At 49.3% G+C, this 13,879-nt stretch overlaps 1 protein-coding gene across 1 annotated transcript in view; it reads right to left on the reverse strand.

The window, feature by feature from the left end:
• Nucleotides 1–13,879, reverse strand: part of DSCAM (DS cell adhesion molecule) — a 759,677-nt gene that overhangs the window by 132,668 nt on the left and 613,130 nt on the right. Inside the window, exons 12-14 of the mRNA XM_086676008.1 lie at nucleotides 6,279–6,475; nucleotides 5,149–5,245; nucleotides 3,664–3,792 (exon numbers count right to left, since the gene is read on the reverse strand). Of these exons, the coding sequence (XP_086532134.1) occupies nucleotides 3,664–3,792; nucleotides 5,149–5,245; nucleotides 6,279–6,475 (423 nt within the window). The remainder of the gene's footprint in view (nucleotides 1–3,663; nucleotides 3,793–5,148; nucleotides 5,246–6,278; nucleotides 6,476–13,879) is intronic.

Raw genomic sequence — 13,879 nt, forward strand, 5'->3', positions numbered from 1 at the left:
GGCTTCCTGGAGGAAGTGACATTTAAGCTGTGATTTGAAGGACCAGTTTTCTATGTACGCAGCCTTAAATTAACTATCTTAAATTATAGTTGTCCCTTTCATACACCCAAAATCTAATGTGGAGGCAACAAATACGAGAAAAGCCCAGACCAACATGCTTTTTTACAGCAGTGGGTACAGTTACTGCCAGCTGCCAATGCAGATCTTCTGTTCAGGCCTTTCGCACTGAAAGAGGTGGACGGTCTGGAGGGCCCTCCTGGAAATCTGAGGTCATGGAGTCCGGGTTTCTCCCTAGTGACTCTCCTGGGACGCATTCTACCTCAAACTGGGTTCACCGCGCTCCAGGGCTGCGTGAACATCTCAGCCACCCACCAGGCTGGTCCTGTGTGTGGCTGAAAGAGAGTATGACAGATGGATGGAAACTGACTGCAGCCACATCACAGAGAAGGAGCTCTCCTACCTGCGTGATGTAGAGCCCGATCAGTTTGTAATTTGGAAATGCCGTGGAGAGGATTCTTAGATTTGGGTCGCAAGTAAATTAAGTGCCACCAGTATTCACTGAGTGCCCCCAACATGACAGGCACCATGCTAGATGTTGGGACCTAGGGGCACACGATCCCAGAGTTCCTGCCTTCAGGGAACTTATGGGGAGCGCTGGGGGGTGCACTGAGGACTCTTAAATGGGGGACACCAACGGTTTTGGAGGCATTCGATTCATATGCACTGGGCGCACGCTAGAGTAAGAGTGAAAGCTGCTATTTAATAGAGGTTTGCCATCTGCCAGACACAGGGGCAAGTGTTTTAAAGCAGCTCCCGTCTTTAAAGAGTATTCACCAAATACACATTGGGCGCCAACAGCATGCTGGGTGCTGTGCTAGGTGTTGGGGAAACGGGTTGGGGGAAACTCAATCTGGTGGCACGGGGACTTCCAGCCCAGTGAAGATGGCACACCCACCAGCAAGTCACACTTGCAATGGCCCTCATCCCACGGAAGGTGGCATTTGTGGTAGCAGGGCTTAGAACTTCTCGGTGGGCAAAACGCAACCCACGACCGCGTCATAAAAGTGTCGGTCCTCCCTAAGGTCATTAACAAATCTGATGCAATCCCAATAGCAATGCCAAAAATATTTTTATGGAGATAGACAGGTTGATGCGATGGCTCCGTGTGTAGAAAGCTAATAAGACACTGAAAGGAAAAGTCGTAAGGGTGAACCAGGGCCACCAGAAGTTGAACCACAAAGCCTGCGTGACTACCGCAGTCTAGTGCTGAGGCAGAGATGGACAAAATGGTGGCATTGACTAGAAAGTCCAGAAAGAGACACAGGTGCACGTGGAAAGCCAGGGGGCGATAAAAGTGACATCTGAAACCAGTGGGGAAAGGTGGGCTTTTTAGTAAATCATGTTGGGGCAGGAGGATTCCCATCTGGGAAAAGGTCAAAGTAGAGACAAATCTCCCAGCATACCCAGGAATCAACTCCAAATGGATTAGAGATCTCAATTTTAAAGAGCAACAGAAAGAAACCATACACGTAGGAAGCAGGGGGGATCGTTTTATAGCCCGGCTGTAGAGAACAGCTTTTCTAACTTGACTCGACATCCAGATGCGATAAAAGGAAATGTTGATAAACGTGGGAACAGAAAACACAAACAAACTGCCCACCACAGCCCATCCAGGAAAGAAAGGAGATGATGCTCTAGGAGCACGCGAGCGGGAGGCCAGAAATGCGTCCTTGCAGAGGTGACGTGAGGAGTGGGGTCTAAGGAGCAGGTGGGGGTAAGCATGGGAACCGTGTGGTCCAGGGAAGGGGGGCGGTTCTCCAGCCGGAGGACAGCTTGTGACGTTTGAAGGACTCATCACAGGGAGAGGTTGTGGTGTCCCATGTCACAGAGGGCAATGCTGAGGGCAGGGGACGAGTGAAGGCACACGGCCAGGTAGAGACAGGGCCAGCGGCGGAGCCAGGACTGGTTGTGCAACCACTGGACCATCACCGGCACCTGGACACCGGCACCGAGGCACTGACCCTGCTGTCCTGGGAGCCCGCCTGGGGACCCACGCCAAGAGCACAGAAGCCCGGGGTCTGGCAGTCAGTGCTCGGCCAGAGGCTGGTGGGGCCATCCCTCCCCCGCCCAGGACTCTGTGGACTGTCCCCATGATGTGCGTGTGCATTTCTCTGGAGAGCTCACTGTTAACCATCAGTTTCGGGGCCACTCTCTGCTAGGCACATGCTGGCTTCACTAAGGAGTGTTTCCTTTCCTTCCAGACGGGCATGGCGGACCTTGGGATCCCTGGGCTCCTTCCTGACCTAGGTCTTTAGAACAAATGCAGGGCCTCCTTGCTTCCCTTTGGCCCTGGAAACCCGTTTCTCCCAGGTCCTGAAAGACCCCTGTTTGGGCCAGCACCGTCTCCAGCCTGCTCGCCGTCACTGTGCCCCCGCCTCCAGCCTGCGCTGGCTGTCCTATCCGCTGATGACAGTGCCCCAGGCAGCCATGGAGGACCTCTCCCGAAGCCCCCCCCGCAGGGCCCCGTGCACGCATGGCTCACTGCCAGGCCTCTGTTGGGACTCTGGGTCACAAGCTGCTCTAGCGTGCTTCCCAACCCAGCTGCACACTGCAAGTCTCAAGTGCTGTTTCTAAAACCCCCGTTCCTGGGGGTTCTTAGCGCTCACGCATTGCTTCGGGGACACTCCACCCTTGGCCGTCCTTTCCAGCTCCTGCCACCCTCTTGTCCTGCCCCTTGCTCACTCGTCCTGAAGCATTCCTCACTCGCGACCTGCCTCCGGCTGCCCCGAGCTTTGGTTGTCACCAGGGTCTCAGCTCAAAAGATACTGTGCAGGTCACGGACAGTGTCACCTAAAGTCTGGTGGCCGGAAACAATAAGGCTATGCGTGGTCTGCGAGGAACTTGTTAACCCTACACGTGCTGGCGAGGCTCTGATTCCTCTTATGAGAGGCAGGAAAAGTTCCCGCCAGAGGCCCCAGTGAGGTAGGTGTTCTCCCCTCGGCCTGATGGATCGTAAAGTTCCAAGTGACCCTGGCATTCGTGATCCCTTTAAGGGGATAAACGGACACACCTGCCACGGTCCTGACACTGGGTCTGTTTTACTCGTGGCCCCTCTGCCGACCTGGCCGAACGCGGGCCTGTCCCTGCGGTCCTTCCAGGACGACCCCTGCGGGGTCAGTGCCCGTCTCCGCCAGGAGCAGCTCTCCTGCCTCTGCACAGACTCGGCCCACGGACTCCAAGCACAGCTGGAGCCCAGGCTCTGGACGGAGTCCCCGTAGCGAGCAGCCACAGGGAAAATGCACGTCAGGACAGCAAGGGGGGGCAGGAAAGAGGACATCAGTGGCCAGTGGCCAGGTGCTGTCCGTAGCTGCCCCCTTGCCGGCTGGTGGCAAGAGCGCTAGGGTGGCGGGCAGGGAGCAAGCCCGGGGCCCGGAGAGAAAGGAGGGGGCCCTGAGGCAGAGATGGGCCCCTGCACACAGACCGCACCCCAGAAAGGAGATGTGGAGTCCTTTGTGCGAGAAGAGAGACAAACCGGTACAGGGAGCCCCCTCGGAGTTTCCGTGGAGTCCAGGTTTATTCCTACAGGTGATCATGAATAACAAAGGAGAGCAGTAACAGGGCCTTTTGAAGTGGAAGTAAAGCTGGAGGGAATAAAGAGCTTACCTGATTTATTTTTGCACTCAATATCGTAGCCCGTGATGGGGCTGTTGCCGTCAAACCCCATGGTCCACCTGAGGGTGATTGTGCGAGCTTTCACGTCTTTGATCTCAATTTCGGGAGGGTCTGGGGGCTCTGCGCAATCGACAGGAAAACCCGGGCTTAGTTCAAACATGGCTCAGACAGAGGACGCGGGTGGAAATGCTGAGTACGGCTCCCGAAAAGCCCTGCCAGCCTTTGACGGCAGCTGAAACTTTTACCTGGAAGCATTTTTTTTTTTTTTTTTTCCTATTCCCATAGCAGGGACGAGAAATTCCACTTTTCCCCAAACGCCAATGTTTACAGCAGGGCTCTGTAAGCAGGCTTTTATCGCGGGGCTGGGCCACCAAACGAGGATGTCACTCTTCTGGTTTGGAATCTCGAGCTCAAAAGAATGTCTGGGCTTCAAATGTTAAACTTCCCTTGTCATTTGCACCGTTTGGCGTAAGGATTCCTAAAGGTGGGCTAACCAGGCACACTGTTACACGTGGTGCACTCCGTGGGTCCGCAGGGTCACCTGACCCAATTCCTTTAAGGATTTGCTCCCTGTGTTTTGGGGGCTGCACCTTGACATCATCATGGGCACTGCAAGAAACTGTTTTAACACCAGCTGTGTGCATGTTCAACATTTTCTGGGAATCAGGAGCTGTTACGTAGCAAGCTGAGCCCACACAAGGGTCTGAGCCTGGGCATACACTTAGGGATGGGGGGGGGGGCATGGGACAAGCTGAGGGCAAAACACAGGCTGGCACACCGCCCCCCGCCCCCAGTGGAATATGTGTGATATTCCTCGGACAGTCCTGGCGGCCCAAGAACAAAGGAAAGGGGTTTAAGTGCGTGCCATGGTGATGTGGGGAAACTAAGGCCAATGAAAAATTAAGTTCCCTACTGCCTACAGCCCATTGACAAGTCCTTGAGACCAGCAGAGTGCCTTCCCTCTAGGAGCTCAGCTGCCTCAAGGATGACACTTTGCTGGGGGCAAAAGGGAATCTTGCCTTAACATTGTCCCAACCTCGAGGACCCTGTAAATCTGCTTCCTTTATCTCAACTCCCCCAAGATATACGCTGGCGATCCTACTCCAAGCTTCTGGCCTCCTGAAGGGGCTCGTGACTGAGGTTTTATTAAATGGTAATAAATGGTGTTTCCTTAGCAACAGCTAGCCCCTCAAGGTCCTGGAAACCTTGCTTCCAAAATACCTTCGAGACTTACTCTATCCTGGACCCCCTCCCAACCTGAGGGTAGAGAACGAGCTACCCCTCATGACCCCAGTGCAGCTCTTCCTGTCCGTGGGTTCTGTCCCCGTGCTTTAATAAAATCACCTTTTTGCACCAAAGACGCCTTCAAGGATTCTTTCTTGGCCATCAGCTCCAGACCACCCCACCACCATCCCAAAACCTCCTCACTTACTGTCCTAAAAGCTGTGTTTTCCCCCAATTTGGTCTCCTTCCTACCTTGCACTGTGAGCTGAATTATTCCACGGTCCTCCCCATAAGAATTGATAGCATGACAGGAGAAGAAGCCAGAATCTTCTCTAACAGTTGGCAAAATCTATGTGTAAAGCAGAAAGAAATCCATCGTATCCAGTAGTATGGAGCCAGAACAACTAAAAGGACTTTTGATGATAAAAATCTCTCCATTCCTACCCTTCCGGTCCCCAGCACACCCGCACACGTGCACACACACCCCCGAGAGCAAATTATTTCAGTGCAATTGTAACGGTGTAGATGGATAGGTTCGACGTACGTTATCAGTGTCAGCTGGTGCTCGTTAAATTGGATGTGTAATTTATGTAGGATGCCATGGTCAGGTTGATGTATATTCCATATATATATATATATATATTTTTTTTTTTCTCATGGTGTGTGCTTAGAGTATCCAGAGTGCCTAAAGAAGCAGATCTATAAATCCTGCAGTAAATGCTTGGTCCTACAGGACCCTCATCAGAGTTCTCTCTAGAAGGACTCCAGGATTGGACCTGTGAGTGAATCAATATCAGTGTTTCAAACACAGGGCTTTTTTTTTTTTTTCTCTGTGTGGGCTATAGCATCATTCACCCCACCCCCCGCCACTAAAAACACCACTCAGTTAACTACCACTAGTACTAAAAAAAAAAAAATCTGAGAGACTACAATACTTTTTTTCTAGTTTTTGTGATCCCATGTGAAAGACAGAAGCTTTTCTGTTGGATTTGTCCAAGAAAAGCAAACCACTTTTCCTTAGAAAGCCCATCCAATTTGTTTCTTTTTACAGCATGTTAAAACATGTGTACAGCATAAGATGTCATTTTTCTGGGATTAATTATCATTAAGAGACTCAATTCCTACCTTTTTTTTTTTTGTTTTTGTTTTTACTACTGTTGGGTTCCCTGCCATGCTCATTGTAATTTTATTCTTAGTAACATTTAAAGCAAAGCACTGTTTTTGCAGGCTGCTCAGGAATCTTGCTTAAGAAGTGGGGAAGAAATGGTAGTCCCAGAAGATTATCTGCTGTTCATCACCCGCATGCCCCCACTTAGGTGAAAGGACAGGATTATTCTGCCGACAACGTTAGATGCTGATCCGCTGTGTTTGACGTGTTTTACCTGCAGCGTTGAGATCACTTCCTCTCCCACCTCCTTGGTGGACACAAGGTAACGGGCCATCTCGGGGTTAATGATACGGTCCTCCTTCTCCCAGCGGACGATGATGGGCTTCTCGCCATGGGCTGCGCAGCTCATTTCCTTCTTTTGGCCCTGAGTGGCTAGGGTCGTATTTGGATAGGACGTTATCATCGCAGGAACTGAAAATCCAAGAAGGACACAACTTATTTGGCAAAGCAGGATTCTTGACTTCCCACCTCAACACTCAGCTAAATCTGGCTTAAAGGGGTGTTTCCTTGAGGGGCGTCTGGGGGGGGCTCAGTCGGTTAAGTGTCGAACTCTCGGTTTTGGCTCAGCTCACGATCTCACGGTTTTGTCAGTTCAAGCCCTGCGTCAGACTCTGCACTGACAGTGTGGAGCCTCCTCGGGATTCTCTCTCTCTCTCTCTCTCTCTCTCTGCCCCTCCCCACCCACATTGTGCTTTCTTTCTCTCAAAATAAATAAATAAACATTTTTAAATAAGAGGTATTTCTTTGAAATAAAATGTATTCAAGAAAGCGCTGAGCACGAATCACGAACAGAAAAGGGCCAAGGTGGCAGAAAAGTGAAACCTGACGAAATGAGCCCTAAGCTCATTCATTCAGAAGTTGCCATGGGATTTCATATTCAGGGGGCGCTGCTCTCTTCCCGGCCCACCGAGGGCACACGTCGGTCACGGAATATAGCCTGTGTCCCCGAGGACACATAGGAAAACAATTTTACTTGCTGAATAGATGGGAGAGGGGGCTTCCAGTAGCAAATGACAGTTTCTAACTCTGATTTTCAACTGTGGAACTCTGAAACCTTATCGAGCAACTGAGGCTGGGGCCCTGATCGCTGCTGACCCATCCTCGAAGTGACTTCTAGATATACCCACCGTTGTTACAAACTGTCACCGTCACCTGGAGACCCCAGCCCCACCCTTCTCCCGTAACATATGGCAGGCCATCTCATCCCCAGCGCACCAAGAAAACAGAAACCTCTCTTTGTGCAACTTCTCAAGTTCCCTGTCTCCCACCTCAAAATTCATCTAAAGACCTCCATTCTTGGCCATGACATAGGACTCTGCTCCCACTCCACACACCACTTAGAGATGCAGGGCGGCACAAAACAAGCATCCTTTTAAATGCGTACGCAGCTTCTAAGAAAGTGAGAGAAATCCCAGGAGCCTGAAGCAGAAGTGGCTGTTGAAAGGCCAGAGGTATTATGATGTTGGAGGCAGGGAGTTGAAAGTGGGACCTTCAAACCAGGCTGCTCAAAGGGCCCTACCTTCAGAGCGAGGACCTGCAACAAGGACAACCAGACCCACACAGGGGGGAGGGAAAAGCAAACAGCCTTGGCTTGTGTTACGGATGAAGAGAAAAAAAGAAGCCTCCCCTGAAAACCCACAGCTGGTCTGCCTCTATGTGGGTTCGGGGTTAAATTCATGCTAAAGGGGCAACACGCTGGTGTTCCTACTTGGGCCGTGGGCCCGAAGATCCTAGCGAAAGAAACACAAACACACCCCAGGGGGAGGCACACTCCATCCATGCCCATTGGATCTCTCCTGGCCCGTGCTGGGTCCCGTCTTCCCCACAGCGTACCAGAGTGGGTTGAGACATACCACAACGAGTAAGAAACCTACCGGCTCCGTAGCCTGGGTGCCCGCAGGAGAACCCACACTTTGAAGTTTCTCTACAGTCAGCAGGTATGTGGCAGAGATTAGGAGGTGTGGAGTGGACAGACTAACTGAAGGGAAGAAACACCGTGGGCCCCGCATTTTTATCCTCGCTGGTGGTGAGATCCCCCTTCCAGCACAACTGAGGGAAAGCCAGACTGGCGCATGGGCCCCAGCCTTCAGTCCCGATCACTCACTTCCTCTAGCCGCTTCAAGAAAAAAATTTAATCTTTACCAACAGTTTTGAGGTCTTATTTACATGCCATAATATTCACCTAAGTGCACAGGGGAAAGGGTTTGTCCATTGTAGTAGTTTTCTAGGAGAGCTGAAACAAATCACCACGAGCTGGGTGGCTTCCAACAACAGAAATCTGTTCTCTCACAGTTTTGGAGGCCAGTCCAAAATCAAGGTGAAGGCAGGGCCATGCACCCTCCGAACTTCTAGGGAAGAATTATTCCCTGCCTCTTCCAGCTTCCGCTGGCCCCCACGATCCTTGGCTTGTGGCCACAACTCTCCCATCTCCGCCCACACTCACGTCATGTTCTTCCTTAAGGGTTTCCCCGTGTCTTCATGTGGATTTCTTATAAGGATATCAGTCATTGGATTTAGGACCCACCCTCACACAGTATGACTTCATCTTAACTAATTATATCTGCAAAGACCTTATTTCCACACAAATTCACATTCTGAGGTTCATGTAGGCATGAGTTTTTTTGGGGGGGTTCATACACATATATTTGTATTATCCAACACACACACACACACACACACACACACACACACACTATTACAACCCAACAGAAGTACAAACAGTTGTATAGTTACCACCACATCAAATTTGGTTTTATTTTTTTTAAAGGAAAAAACTTACTTACTAAAATTAGTAAGTTTATTTTTGAGAGAGACAGGGAGAGAGAGACAGAGAGCAGAGGATGGCAGAGAGAGAGGGAGAAGAGAATCCCAAGCTGACAGCACAGAGCCTGATGTGGGGCTCTATCTCATGAACTGTGAGATTGCGACCTGAGCCCAAATCAAGAGTCAGATACTTAGCTGACTGAGCAACCCAGGCGCCCCAACCATATCAATGTTTAGAGCATTTACATTATCCCAAAAGGATTCCCCTGTCCATTTATAGTCCTTTCCTACTCCCCATCCCAGGCAAACAGTAATCAATATTCTGTCCTTCTAGATTTGCCTTTTCTGGACATTTCCTACAAATGGGATCCCATAGTAGGTATTCTTTTGTGTCTAATTTTTGCCTTTTTTCCCCCACTGAGAATGTTTTCCAGGTTAAGCCATAGTGTAGCATGTATCAGCATTTTCCCTTTTTTAAAAAAAATTTTTATACATTTTTAAAAAGTATTTATTTATCTTTGAGAGAGAGAGAGAGAGAGAGAGAGAGAGAGAGAGAGAGACAGGGAGGGGCAGAGAGAGAGAGAGACACAGAATCTGAAGCAAGCTCCAGGCTCTAAGCTGTCAGCACAGAGCCTGATGTGGGGCTCGAACCCACGAACCGTGAGATTGTGACCTGAGCCGAAGTCGGACACTTAACCAACTGAGTCACCCAGGCGCCCTTATCAGAGCTGCTTCTTTTTTGTTGCTGAATAATACTGCATTGCACAGGATTAACACATTTCATTTATTCATTCACAATTGACGCACATTGGAGTTGTTTCCACTTTTGGGATATTATGAATAATGCTGCTACCAAGATTTGCATGAAGGTCCTTGCTTAGACCTATGGTTTCACTTTTCCCAGGTAGATCTCTACTAGAGAAACCGCTGTGTCACACGGAAATTCTACGTTTCACGTTCTGACAAACTGCCACATTGTCATCCCAAGTGGCTTCACCATTTTTACAATCTCTGTGTCAGAAGACGGAGCACAGAAGAGGAAATGGGGGGAATGTTTCCCTTGAACCATAAAAGCAGGGTAAAGCTATAGGTGAGCTCCAGCTTGATGCTCACCGGCTGTAGAAAGCCCAGCGCCAACCCAGTGCTGCCACCGCAGAGGTGAGGGTGGTGAGGAAGGTTCCAGGAGAGGCTGACCCATGCCATCTGGGAGAATGAGGCAAACACAGGGAATGGAGCCCCTCCTTCTCTGAGAGATCAGGGCCTGCGAGAAGGCTCCACTGAGCTATGATCCTGGGACAACAGATGGGGACCTTCTCAATGTATTCCAATTCCTCACCCCACTGAGGGGAAGGGACTAAAGCCCTGGGAGTTCACCAGCCCCATTCGCTGGTCCAGATAGTCACCAACTGAGGGGCCCTACCCAGACAGGGGGCTGAATGTGCATGCCATTTGGAGGGGCCAAAGGGAGACACGGTGTCCCTCTCCAAGGGCATCCTCCAAGGGGGAGGCTCTAGGGGGAGCAGGCAGTAGAGTGGACCACTCCCTCTTATTTGATACTCCTGCCTGCAACTTTGCACCATCCTTTGTCAAGGGCTTGAAGGCTACAGAAAACCTCTGCACAGGACAGGAGGCATGGAACTTGGACATCTGGTGTGTAGAAGGGCAGCTGAAAGGGAAAACTCCCACCCTGACCAAGGGGGAAGTGGACAGGTGCACTGAATATTTGTGCCTGGGGCAGTGCGGGGGACATCCGCTTTCTTGCATGGAGCGTTGTGTGTGATCCCACCCGGCCCAGTGCACTGTGATGCAAGCTCATTATAGTGCAGGGGACCACTTTCTGGAACATAGTTATGGGGAGAGGCCAGACCAGCCTGTGAGGCTCTTCCCATATGTCTCCTTATCACTTTCCCGTTAAGCACAGAGTGAGGATTTCGTTTAGAGTGGCACTGTTTCAGAAAACCCCAACCACAGGAAATATATTTATGGGGAAAAGGAAGCAATCATAAATTGTGTCTAAGAATGCGCAAATAGCCCTAAAATATCTACAAAATGCAAACATGTTAGCAGTAGGAGAAACTGGATGCTCTTTCAAAGTCTCTTCGTGTTCATGGGCAGAACAGATGAGTATAGTTCAATTACTTTCCTGCCTACAGCAGATTAACACCCTCCCCGGAGACAGCAGCTGGCTATTCCCCGGGCAGAACCAGAAAGAAAAGCGGAACTGCCCAAGAGCTGACATGAGAGATGATGGCGAAATGACACAAATCCCGAGATCATGGTGACCAGGCCCACGTGGGTCTCGCAAACACGATGTCTCTCTTCCCTGCACCCTGTGCTCAACATGCCCCCATACCAAGAAGACCATTATCCATCATCATGGGTTTCCAAATGATGACCCTCGACCATTGAGAAAATGTTACACTGGCCTGGTGTGGTTTGCTTAATAAGAGATAGGACTATTTTAAGTATTCGAGAAGATTCCTTTCCAAAATGGTTAATAAAAACATTTTAAGTGTCCAAGAGGGTAGGAGAAATAAGTTGTGTACACATTTTATTCATGCAAAGGCGTGGGATGAACTCAACATCTCTCTATAAGCATCCCTCAATGTCTTCCCTTGAAAATAGGCCAGGAAGGAAGGTGGTAGCAACCACTTTCCCCCAAGAGATTTGGAGAAAGAGTCAGGGGCACCTGTTGAATACTGGAAGTGTCAGTAGAACATCGACCCTTGGCAAATGTCCTCAGCGGTGGGGTGCTGGCTACGTAGGATGTATTCAGGCATGCTCATTAATGCATTAAGTCAGGGTCTTTGCCACTGTGAAAAATTCCTTTCTGTGATCATGGTAAAGTCCATATTTGTGTATGTTATCAAGTTACTTAGACATGTGAAATGCAGTTGAGTTTTTAATTTAAAAAAATGTTCTAAGGAGCCAAATTATTTGAGAATCTCCCAAGAGGCTTTCTTTTGCTCCAACAACCACACGATCTTTTAAAGACAGGAATTGGGGGGCTCCTGGGTGGCTCAGTTGGTTAAGTGTCCGACTTCGGCTCAGGTCATGATCTCACGGTCCGTGAGTTCGAGACCCGCGTCGGGCTCTGGGTTGATGGCTCAGAGCCTGGAGCCTGCTTCCGATTCTGTGTCTCCCTCTCTCTCTGCCCCTCCCCCGTTCATGCTCTGTCTCTCTCTGTCTCAAAAATAAATAAACGTTAAAAAAAATTAAAAAAAAATAAAGATAGGAATTGGTTGCCTATTGTAAGACTCACTGGATAAAACTGAGGGCAAAAAATGTGGATAGAAATAGGAAAAATGATTCAAATATCCGAGATCAAGACAGTCTCTGTTATGTCTAACCCACAATTGTCAACTTGTTGCTAAAAAAGACACGTAGATAACAACATATTTGCTCTCACTTGGATGTATGTTGATGTGTGGATTTATCTGGGGGTTAAAGCAAAGGGTCACTTGGTGGCTTTGCATCCACTAGGTCTGTGACAACCATCATGGACCTCACTGTAACAGATGTTGAACAATGGGGGCGTCTGGGGTGAGGGAGTGAGCCAAGGTGTACTGGTGGGGACGTGTGTAATGTTGATTGGTGGCTTCTGCATTTTAAATCCAACACCAGGTGGAGACCTCGGCAGCAACGGCCAGTGCTGCAGGGATTTGGGGCCCTGGATTGTCTTGTTTGGCATCTCAAGCAGACACCAGTGGATTTGTGTAGAACCACAGAGGGTGGGACTTAGGAGTTAATGAGTCAGTGCCTGTCCACTCTTATAGATGCTACACCATCAGGCTCGGTTTATTGTTTTGTGGATGGTCTGGATTTAAAAAAGGGATGGAGAAAAAGTTAATGGCAAAGATTAAATGTCTGAAGCTATTACATTTTACTTAGTGCCAAGTATTGCGAAACCATCCTTCCAGGATGCAAGGTTCAGCAAAGAAGTCTGATGCATCTGATTCAGCCAACAGTTCCCTCGCACCATTGACAAATGAATGACATTCCCCAATACATCTTCCTGTTTTACTTCCGTCTTCCTTGTTACTACAAATAAAAGCACCAAGAAACCTTTGCCTCGGAACAACACTGTTCAGTAGGAACAGCCATGTGGTAGCTACAGACACAAGAGTTCACAGAAAGGCAGCTAACGTATTTTATGAGAAGGAGTTGGCTCAATGGAATTGATGAGGCTGATATGGCCTATTTTATTATTATTTGTACATTTTTTTTTGGAGATCTGGTGGTTAAATGTTTCCTAGTGTACTGTTGGATGTATGCAGAAAAATTTGCAGACCAGAAAAAGTAATACCAGCTGTCAAAATGGGCAGGTGGCTGCTGGGGGAAATTCTTCCGTGTGGGGGGGACCTTGTATGAAAGCAACACTTCTAACCCCTCCCCCGAATGGAGGGGCAGTGACTAACCTGACTTGAGGGTTGGGGAGGAACTGACAAGTGTGACCCAGTTCCTTCCAGATATCTGTTGGCAGAGGGCACGTGTTCCGATCTACAAACTTCCTGTAGTGAAAGAAGATGTGCCTGAGTGAGAGGTGTGTGCATCTCCAGCCTGGGAAGAGACTGGGGTAAGTCTCCCTAATTCTAGAATGTAGCATCTGCAAACACACATCTTCCAGAAAGCTAGTATCCAACCACTCTACTTCTGTGTCTATCTCTTGCTTGATTCTGAACTCAGGGGTATTATTTTGGGGGGCCCTCTTAAACTGTGACAGTAGGTATGGACTGTTCACCAAGCAGAAATTTCTAGTTACCTCTGGAAGCCCAGGCTCCTCTTTCCCCAGTTTTTAGCAAGAGACATTATTAAAAATATACCCTAATAAAAGAATGTATTTCCAAGTTCTTCTTGTAGTTGGGTGTTGCCAGCTCAAGGCAATGATGCATCCAGGTGTCCTAGGAGTTGAGCTCCCTTTAGGCTTTCTCTGTTTCCTCCTGTGCCAGGCTGACATCAGGGTCTGATACCTGGAGTTCCAGCTCCCATCTTGGACCTTGAGATGACTCGGGAGATGGGAGCCTGGGTCCTTGCTGACACCATGAAGCTGTC

Source organism: Puma concolor, chromosome C2 (assembly GCF_028749965.1).
Source record: "Puma concolor isolate L17-30 chromosome C2, mPumCon1.1.hap2, whole genome shotgun sequence".
In the NCBI taxonomy this organism is placed as follows: domain Eukaryota; kingdom Metazoa; phylum Chordata; class Mammalia; order Carnivora; family Felidae; genus Puma; species Puma concolor.